The sequence below is a fragment of the Ovis canadensis genome, chromosome 24 (genome assembly GCF_042477335.2).
Source record: "Ovis canadensis isolate MfBH-ARS-UI-01 breed Bighorn chromosome 24, ARS-UI_OviCan_v2, whole genome shotgun sequence".
Classification (NCBI taxonomy): Eukaryota; Metazoa; Chordata; class Mammalia; order Artiodactyla; family Bovidae; genus Ovis; species Ovis canadensis.
In genome coordinates, this window is record NC_091268.1 from 32057532 (window position 1) to 32068426 (window position 10895).

At 49.5% G+C, this 10895-nt stretch overlaps 1 protein-coding gene across 1 annotated transcript; it reads right to left on the reverse strand.

The window, feature by feature from the left end:
* Positions 1–692: 692 nt before the first annotated feature.
* ITPRIPL2 (ITPRIP like 2) lies at positions 693–7557 on the reverse strand. The gene has a single exon (XM_069571402.1). It carries the CDS (start codon positions 6879–6881, stop codon positions 5283–5285), a length of 1599 nt encoding a protein of 532 aa, XP_069427503.1. The 5' UTR covers positions 6882–7557; the 3' UTR covers positions 693–5282.
* Between the last annotated feature and the right edge of the window lie 3338 nt (positions 7558–10895).

The window sequence follows — 10895 nt, forward strand, 5'->3', positions numbered from 1 at the left end:
CTTCTTTAACTGACTGCCTCTTGCAGCATCTTGTGAATTCATGAGAGAGACCCTATCTGTTACCTCTGTGTGTCCTCACCCCCTGGGGACAGGAGCCACCCAAGAACAAACTGCTGAAAACTAATCAAAACACACCCCTTTCCCTTAGGCAAGTGTTCTACACAACCACTGTTTAACTAGCCAACTTCCACCTGGTTCTAAAGACTTTGAAGAGTCCTAGCGGCCTCTGAGATTCCATCTCTCACAAAGCCTTGTGGTTTTTCTTATTAGCTAATGTTTACCATTTGGAGAGGGCCTGGGGCAGGGGGGCTAAGAAATTTCTGGGCAAAATTCTTAAGCTACAAATTAGCCACAGGCCAAGACTTGAGTTGTGTTTGGTGTGTGAGAGCCGAACTGAGGGTAGAGGCGGGTGGAGGTGGGAGGCAGAGAGGAAGGGCAGGGCCAGAAGCTTCTTGCTAAAAAAATGACTTGAAGGCAAGACCCCAGGCTGCCCACAGAGCCGTGAACTGGCATCCTTCCCCACCCATGCACAATGTCAATTCTGTACAATGATCCCATCTTTGCTGTGTGGAAAAGTGTCCCATACACCCACTCGCTGAAAGCAGGTGGCCTGTGTAAGGAATCACAAGCTATTGTAGCCACACGCTGCCCTCCCGGAATATGAGAACTCTCTCTAAATCTGATGTTCAATCTAGAGGTTTCTATAAGTTCCTTTATTAATAAAGCAAAGTATGAAAGAACAAGGTCCCCAATGACCCATATGATTAAAAGTGCAAATTTACTTCAACCTGAAACAGAAAACAAATGGCTGGCCTCGACAGTTTGGACCATGGGAATTTGGTGTGACTAAAGCACCTTTTAATCACACAACTGTAGCAGCGGAACCATATTTGATCACCTCTTTGGTCTCTTATTGGAACAAAACATTTGCTGTGACCGCAGCCGATAGACAGCATCATAATACACAGTTTAGGGTCAAAATCCACACTAAAAATAACAGTAAAATAATAGGAATGTTTTAAAGTCAAGTGACTGAATCAAGGCACTTTAAAAATAAAAGTAAATGGTGCTCACAATATTCCTGAATATCTGATACTTAAAAAACGAGATTACATGTATTTTAGCTGCATGTTTTAGTCCATTCTCTCTGTACAGATGATCACATGTATCTTCATCCTCTCCCAACTTATACTTGCTCTATTCCCACCAAATCATGTGCTATGAAAGTATAAAAAAAATAAACAGTAGTGTCTAAGAAACAGACAAGCAATTAAAAAAAAAAATTAACAAATGCCACAATGATAACACTGAACTTTTTTTCCTCCCAAGGGATAATGGAAATGTCCATGAGGTTTATTTTTTTCACCACTGGGGAGGGATAATAATAATCTTCCTCCCTGTGTATATGATAAATGAAATCATCATCAAGATCAAAAACCACATTTTATAGAAAAAGTGACTTATTTCTTGAGGCTAAAGGAAACACTTTGGAAGGCTATTAGTTTAATTCTTCCAGCTAGGATGTCAGTTTTGGTGGGAGCCATTGAGTCAGAAAGAGAAACATCTGATCAAAACAGTGCTCTTAACAGTGGGGCTGGTAACAAGCCTGAGAAGCTTGGCAGGGAGGCCCCGGCATTTTTCTCTGGCGTTCACGGCCACCAACTATCCTCCCAAAGGCTAGGAAACTACTAAAAAACAAAACCTAATTTAAAAATAAGAATAACACACAAATAAAGAAGAAACAAGTTATTCTACAATCCTTCCTGATTACTCATCTGCAGACTCTGATAGAGCCAAGGAATTCAGGCCCAACTCACCACGAAGGAAATGCTAAGAGCTGGCCCCCAGGGGCCTGACGTCCAGTCTCTTTCGGCTCTAGGATGGAGAATCCTCCTGGGAATTGAGAGTTAAGTGTTACCTGTGGCCGTATTAATTTGGGGGATTTGTTTCTACAATAAAGCTTAGTTGTGAGAGAGAAAGTAGACTTGAAATATCACCCCCAACCACATATTACATCATACCCATAACAATAAATATAACCTTATTCATACTTGAGGGGTTAACTGCGTAAGGCAGGGGTCGCAAACTGATAGCCCCCAGGCTCATCCAAATGTATTTTTTGGCCCACGTGTGTTTTGGATTTTTTTATTATGTTGTTTAAAAGTCAGAAAGCTTCCTTTTTCAAAAACAATCCTTTTTTTTTTCCAGCCCCACTCTACCCTCTTTCCTGCATAGAACTGAGCAATGTGCACCCTGAAGATGGGCAGAGTACCCCCCACCACCCACCCCTCCCCTATTTACCTCCCTGTCTTGCTTCTGCAGGCTGCTGAGTTTGCGACCCCTGCTTTGAAATAGCACATATGTAAACAACGAGTTTCCTAACCCAAACCTCTCTCACACCCTCATGTGATTTCACCCCATGGAGTGAAATCTTCTGCCCAGCTCTTCCTTTCACATCCATCTTAAGTCCTCCTTCCTGAAATCTTCAGATTTCTCTTCATTCGCTCATATTTTCCCTTCTTTCAGCTTCAGTTTCATTTTGAAAAAAAAAAAAAAAAAAATCTCCGTCTCAGCCCACAGGCATTTCGACATGGCTCCCAAGACTGGTCAGTGGGAGTTACCGAAGTGTGTCTTACGGCAAAAAGGCTGAATCATCTCCCCAAAACATTTTCTTCAGACACTGGCTGGACAGTTAATCTTTTTTCTCAGAGCATGAACAATTTTGAGCCTTCTGGAATGAGAATATTTGCATATATGAATCTCCAGTACCAAGTATACACCAAAAATGTATATATTTCAGCTCAAGGACATGATGGAGCCCTAATAAAATACAGAATTGAGCTTAATTTAAGTGCCATGGGCAACCATCACAAACCTGGCTAATATGCCATATTATTTCATTTGTACACAGTACATGTTTTGGATTACTAAACATTGATCAAAATTGATCGAAATCTCCAAGTTTTTGGTTACCATGTACAGAGAACAATTGCTCAGCATGGCATTTAAATAAAACATTAATAGTTTAAAAATTCACAAACACAATGCCCCATTAATTAAAAAAAATAAAATTTAAAAATCTTGAGGATGGATGAGGCTTTGGGTAATTAACCTGAAAAAAAAAACAACCTACAAGAACAGTAAGTATGTTACTAGATTCAAACATCAAAATGCTATTCAAAAAAGGAACCTATCAACTTAACTACAAATATTTGGAAAATTCAGCTTTTAAAGCTTTATAATCCCCCCCTCCCAGTAGCCTCGCTTTCCCCTATTCCAACTACAGGGGAAATTGTAGCTGAGTATGGAAACATTATAAATATATATTTATATAAAGATCTACTTACTCTTGAAATTTATTTAAAAAGTAATTTTAAAAAAACACTGTGCAGTTTATATATTTGCAGGAAGTTGGTAGACTGATTCCTTTGCTAAATGCAGTACCTTACGACCTAACACTGACCTCAAAAACTAGGAATGACTTTGTGGTATCGAGGGGAAATGTCCCCAACGCAACTCCAAAGAGACAGCACATTTGCAATTGTTTCTCTTGCAGTCCAAGGTTGCAAAGGACTAAGAAATCTCTGCAGTTCTGATGAGAAGGATTCCCTATAAGTCATCTATTCACAACTATTTCCCACAGTGGCCAAGGAGGGCCCCTAAAAAGTTTTAAAAGTTCCCTCCAAATAGCTCAGAAATTAAACAATGGCCCAATTCATGTGACTACTTCTGTCTTCCAAGTTTTACCTTTAAAAGTCTCTGTTAAAAAAAAAAAGTTAAAAAACCTAAAGTGTATCACTGGGACTGGTTATATTTTCTACTCAGCAGATGATGGCCCATTCTAAACTTCAAGTGAGTTTTATGTTGACTGATGCAATTGAGAGCTATTAGAAAATTGGAGGACAGAGGGATTTCAGAATGGATGAGCTGCAAAATACACTCAGCCTGGTGATGTTTATGCCCAAAGAAAAGAAAGAGCATACAGCTGACAAGGGCTGTCTCCCTCCATCTCCCCCTAGCTTGCCCTCCCCTGCTGTCTTCCTCCTGTCGACGGACTGGGAAATAACTGATCTTCAAGCACAGAGCCCAGAGATGCCGAACTCTAAGTGAAATGCACTGCAAGACCTGTGCTGAATCAACTGCTTCTCAAAGGTGGCCTTCAGGTCGCTAAAAGGCTGCTTGGGCAATCAGAGCAAAACATCCCAACCACGAAGGATCACTGAAATTGGTTGAGAGCAGGCACTGCCTCTTCACCATCTCATTAAACTCAGAAAGAAAAGGAGTTTGCTAAAAAGACTTGAAAACAAAAACGAACAAACAAAAAAGGTTTCTATCCCTAGCCAGCAGCAAGCCCTGGCGAGACACCTTGCTAGGCAGAGTGAGCTTCATCTTTTTCGAGACTCAACATGTTTTCTGCCCTCACCAGTGCTGTCTGAAGCATTGTCACTCTGCCCTGAGCATGGCTCACAGCAGGGGCTGATGAGTGCTCATCCCAGCGCCTGCCTGCAGTGGTGTTGAGCAAGCCTGCTCTTCAAGACTGCACCTCCCTTCATAGCAAATATAACTGGCCTCCCTTTTCGATGCCACACGTGGCACTAGCAATTACCCCAAAATGAAAGAACTGATCAATATAGTGCTGTTTGCTCTGAAAGTTTCATTAACCAGCTCTTGACTGCTGCTCAACACCTGTGACTTAATTCTTCACAATCCTGTCAAACACCCTTGATGGGACCCTTTAAAAATACCTTGATATTTATCTGAACAGTGGAAACTCTGTACCTCAGAACATGAGCCCCTGTAATAGAATTTCAGTTCCAGTTGTAGAGAAAAGTTCAGATTTTTAACAAGACAGCCAGGAAACCAGGACCTACCAAGTAGTTATGTCAAGAAAAACACATTAGCTTCTTTAAACTGGGGGGCAAGAGAGATCTTCTGAACAACTGGCAGAGGGAACTTTTTCTGCAGCTAGTTCTTGCTTTACTGAACCTCCCTAAAAGCTAAATCCTTCTACAGAATCATTCCACACAAACCAACATTTGGACCAACTCTCAGTTGCCGTCTTTCCATAGCTCGTCCAGGACACTCTGGTGGGTGTGAAGATGCCATGATTCTCTGGATAGTGGAGCTGGGGTGATGTTTAAGCTGCCAGATGCCACGTTCTGAATATCCAACCCCTTCTGCAGGTCATCTTCCTTGCCTTAAACAGGCTTCACTGCCATCCCCACCCCACCTGTGGAGTGGGGCTGCAGGAGCACTGGGCCAGGTGGGGGTTCTAACAGGGTTTATGGTTCATCTTCAGGGAACCCTTGGGTGCGCTGACTCCGGGGTGGCGGGCACCTGACAAGGTAGCGGGGACCGCCATAGGCGCGGAGAAGCTGGGGCAGCCTTCGCCACGTGGACAGCAACCGCGCGGCTGTGAGTTCCCGAACCTGCCGGTCGAAAGCCGCCAGGAGGTCAACTGGGGCAGCTTCACGCAGTACCTTGGGTAGCGGGCCCATCTCGGCGGCCGCCCCTCCAGGGCCCAGGACGCAGTGGAAGAGCGTCCGGCGTCGCAGCAGGCAGTCCCTGAGGAACTGCACTAGCTCCTCCAGGCGGTCGCCCAGGTGCGCCTCGTCCCAGCCTGGTGCCGGAGCCCCCTCGCGCTGCAGCACCGCCAGCAGCGCCGACTTGAGCACGTACGAGGAGAGGATGCGTCCCCACTGCGCGGCGGCCGTCGGGTCCAGCCCGCGGGCGCCAAGGTCTCGCAGAGCTTTAAGCAACTGCAGGCACTTGAGGTAGCAGGCACCTGGAGGGGCCCTTTCCTGCAGCCAGCTCAGCAGCTTCTGCTCCTGGCGCGCTGTGTTCACCCCCCACAGGGCATCGGCACGCAGGCCTCCCGGGAGCTCCGACAGGGGCCCGGCAGGTGAGGGCGGCGGTAGTGGCGCCACCAGGAAGACGCTGTCGCCCAAATGGACGGCAGGGATGAGTCGCACGGCCATGGAAAGGCGGCAGCAGCCGTAATCGGTGCGGCAGGGCAAGATGTGTAGGGTGGGCGGCTGCTCCAGACCGCCCGGGGTCAGGCTGACCCGACAACGCCCCTCCAGGCTGTAGCGCACGGTGGCCAGGGAGCGCTGCAGGTGCGCCTGGAACCAGCGCAGTACCAGTGTGGCCGAAAGGAGGCGCCGCCCGCGGACATCCACGCAGAAGCCGTCGGAGAAGGGTTTGCAGTCCCGGAGCCAGTGGCCGCCGGAAGCCCCTGGCGGCGCCTTGAGTGCACACACGAAGCAGCCGTGGAAGGCTGGAGCCAGCTCGGGCTCTGCGCCCAGGCTCCGCGGCTCCAGGGCCACCAGGGGAGGGAGGCGCAGCGGCACGAGCACGTCGAAGCCGTCGGGCCGGCGGATTTTATGCTGCTCGTAGGCGCTCCCTACCTGGATGAAGTCTCCGCGGAAGGCCAAGGCCAGCGCTCCCCCGGGGATGGGGCCTGGGGACCCTCGGGCACGGCCAGCGCGCACCAACTCGCCCACGATGCGGCTCACGTGTGCCTTGCTGTGGCCCAGCACGTGCGGCGACAGGCGCACCTCGTGTTCGTAGTAACTCTCCAGCAAGATGTCTAGGCTGGGCTCGGGGAAGTGTTTAGCCGAGAAGGCAGAGTGGCCCCCCATGCGGGGAGGCCCGGGCAGAAAGCGCTGCCGGACAGCGTGGCGACAGCGCAGGAGGATGTAGCCAAGGAGGAGGAGGACCGCCACCTTGAGCAGCGGGAAGCCGCCATCCGCGCCGTCGGGGGCCTCGGTTAGGGCGCCCGCGTTTCCCCGCAGGACATGGTAGAGGCACACGAGGGCGGTGCACAGGCCGGTCACCAGGGGCCAGAAGACGCGCAAATTGAGAGTGTAGTGCACCGACATGCCGGGCGCCGGGGGCAGCGACGGCGGAACAGCCCAGGGCGCGAGCCCCGGCGGCGTCCCCGGCCCAGCATGCGCGCAGCGCCCGGGCAGCCCCACTGTCCCGGTCTCCTTCGCTTCCGCGGCGGCTCCCCCGTCGCCGGGCCGGGGAAAGCCGCCCTCCAGCTCGGCCTCCTCTCCCAGCTCAAGCGCTCCTTCCAGCAGCGGCCGGCCCCGCCCGCCCCGGCTCCCGGCCGCGCCCTGTGCCGACTGCGCGCGGCGTCCGGCCCGGCGGCCCTCCCCGCCCCGCGCTCCGGCACGCCGCCCGCGGCCAGCTTCTGGTCCCGCCGCGTTCGGCGCCTACCCGGGGCTGCCCTCCCGGAGCTGCGGGGCACCCACCCGGAGGTCGCTCGCCGCTCCCCTCCGCGCTTGTTCCCGTTACTCGGCCCCAGGAGTTTCCTCTTCCGAGGGGAGGCGAGACCGCGCCAGCTAGCGGGGAGGAAATGCCGGAGTCTGGAAGCCGCGCGCCGAGCCGGCGGGCGGGGTCGGCCCCCTCCAGGGCCTCCGCCTTCAAGCGACGCGGGGCGGCGGGAGGGACTTCAGGACGCGCTGGCAGCTGGCCTCCCCGGTCCTCCCTCCCCGAAGGCGGATAGAACGGCTCTGATTGCGGGGCGGTGGCCTGTCCAGGGAGCTTTCTGGAGTTGTGTTCACACAGAGTTGCTCTGAGACGTTGAAAGGAAGGAGGGGGAGACGGCGCAGAGGAGCCCGTCGATCCCCCGCCCTCCCCCGAAACCGCCCCCCTCACCCCAGCAAGCCGCGGCGGCGGGGTATTGGTGGCGTGGCAGGTCCTGGAGCGGAAGCGGCCCCTGCCAGTGTGCCGCCGTCCTTTATTCAAACCGATACCTACTGAATACCTACTGTGTGCCCGGCAGACCAGAGGCTGGTGAAACAGCAGTTGGCGAAATAGACCGGGCTAATGATGCCCTTCCTAAAGTTTAACGGCCTTTTTAAAAGAGGAAAGCATAAAAAAAAAGGAGGCGTCCCACAGCAGAAAAATGCTGTGGAAAGGAATAAAACTGTGTGAGGTTGTGACAAGGTGGGGGCTGCCCCGCGGAAGCTGGAGGCTCTCTGTAGTGGGTGACGGTGGGTTCCTGAGACCCGGAATTGAGGAGGAGCCAGCCTTGGAGGGACGATCGCAGCCTTTACACAGGTCACACACGCTGGCTCCTCACGTCCTCCTATGAAAAGGGCACTATTATTTTTCCGCATTTTTCAGATGAGGAAACTAGGGCATACACAAGGTTCAGCCCTTGCCCAGGGTCACACAGCTTTTAGCAGAGCTGTGCTTTGAACATTGGCACCTGGCTCCAGGGAAGCAGGACCCGAGAGGCCTTCCCTTCCTGAGAAGGGTCCTTTGTCAGGGCCTACGCTGGGCCCCCAGCCCAGGAATCCTTGTTTTGTTTCATAACAGGGAGCACTCCCTGCAGTTATCAGCATTTATTTAATTATCTGAACTTATAATTTTTAAACAACTTATTTACACTCATTGCACCTTCTTTGTTCCCACCACCAGTAAAGGAGAGCAAGGTAAATATATTAAAAATGTCAGAACTCAAAAGTCATCTGGGAATCAGGACTCAGAGGACGGCTCCTGACTTAAGCCCCAAGATTACTCCCAGGAAAGCCTCTCAGAGCTAAGCAGAACTGTACTCAGATACCTGTCTCCACCTCCTATTCACATTAACCATGAGATCAAAGTCTATTAAGTCAGGAGTCTTTGAGTTGCAAGTGACAGACATGCAGCTTTAAAAGCATTTATTGTCCATTTATTGTCAGGTTAATCGAGACGTCCTTTAGTTAGTTAGTTAGTTCAGTTGCTCAGTCCTGTCCGACTCTTTGCAACTCCATGAATTGCAGCACGCAGGCCTCCCTGTCCATCACCAGCTCCCGAAGTTCACTCAGACTCTCGTCCATCGAGTCAGTGATGCCATCCAGCCATCTCATCCTCGGTCGTCCCCTTCTCCTCCTGCCCCCAATCCCTCCCAGCATCAGAGTCTTTTCCAATGAGTCAACTCTTCGCATGAGGTGGCCAAAGTCCTGGGGTTTCAGCTTCAGCATCATTCCTCCCAAAGAAATCCCAGGGCCGATCTCCTTCAGAATGGACTGGTTGGATCTCCGTGCAGTCCAAGCTCTTTAAGATCCTAGAATACTTCAGTATGGCTGGATCTAGGTTTGCTCAAACCACTTCTTAGCTCTGCTTTCTTCTAAGTGGGCTGCACTCTCGGCCAGTCTGTCTGGAGAGGCCCCTGACTGCTCTAAACTGACCTTTTCTTCAATGCAAGGGAAAAGAAGGTTTTGGTTGCCTGAAAGTTGCAGCAAATGTCATGCTTAGGGATAACCCTGAGTCCTATGCTAGAAGTGACCAAGTAAGAGAATGCAGTGGTAAAGAATCCACCTGCCAAGGAGATGCCAGAGATGCAGGTTCAATCTCTTGGACCGGAAGACCCCCTGGAGGAGGAAATGGCAACCCACTGCAGTACTCTTGCCTGGAAACTTCCATGGACAGAGGAGTCTGGCAGGCTACAGTCCATGAGGTTGCTAGAGTCAGACACCACTGAGCGACGGTGCACACACAGAAGAGAATGCAATGATTAACCTGAACTGGGGTGGTGCCATAGACTGAAATGTGTCTCCTCAAAATTCACATGCTGAAGCCCCTTTGTCCCTAAATTAAGTTAGGGACAGGGTCCCTCACAGGTTTCAGGGTTAGGATGTGGACAAGCCTTTTGGGGGAGCCACCCTCAGTAAATGATGTACTGTATTACTGTGTGTGCGTGTGTGTGTGTGTGTGTGTGTGTGTGTGTGTGAAGTCACGTGGTCATGTCTGACTCCTTGTGACCCTAATAGATTGTAGCCTGCCGGGCTCCACGGTCCGTGGGATTTAACTGGCAAGAATACTGGAGTGGGTTGCCATTTCCTCCTCCAGGGGATCTTCCCACATACAGAGATTGAACCCATGTCTCCCTCGTCTCCTGCCTTGTAGGATATTACCATTACTATCATCTTTTCTGCCTATAATCAGTTTCCATAGCTCATTTCCTCCAGAGAGTTCAAGGTACAGACTTTGGAAATTTGCCCTTGGAAAAATCTACTGTATGTTTCAGATCAAGTACAAATTCATTTTTTCTTTAATTTATTACCCAACATACAATGTGCCAGGCAGAGGGGGACGTGCTGTAAAAGAGTAGGGGCTCTCTACTTAAGGACTAAAATGCCACATGGTGTGGGTAGATTCAAAAAGCTGCCACTGTTTCATCAACTTTTGACCATTATTTCATTAAAAATCCTTAATGGTTAATATTTGACAAAGTCTTCTCTTGGGTTTTTTTTTTTTAATGCTCAGCAAATATATATACACAGCCCTCCCAACATTTCTGATTCCCCAGAGGTGTGTCCTGTGAAGAAAGAATGGCAGTGATTCACTTCCCAGGGAGGGCCCAGGGAAGGCGCCTGGAGTGGGGAGGAGGGTGATACCTGATCAGGCTTTGGTGGATGGGAAAGGACAGTGTGTTTGATAAATCTGGTGTTTCTGCTGCAGACATTTTCGTTGCATAATTAATTGGCCTTCAGGCAATGTTGCTGTAAAAGATAAATCAGTGAAAAATAAAAAAGGGGCATTAAAAAGGAAATAATGAAACATGAGAAATAAATAAAATTTAAAAGACTTTATGGCAAAATACAAATGTATTTGAATACATTTAAAATGTGTGCCAATTTATGGTTAATACTTCACAGATAGTGATTCTATTTTATAGATTGTACCTAAAATCACTGCAGATGGGGACTGCAGCCATGAAATTAAACTATGCTTGCTCCTTGGAAGAAAAGTTATGACCAACCTAGACAGCATATTAAAAAGTAGACACATTACTTTGCCAACAAAGGTCCATCTAGTCAAAGCTATGGTTTTTCCAGTAGTCATGTATGGATGTGAGAGTTGGACTATAAAGAAAGCTGAGCACCGAAGAATTGATGCTT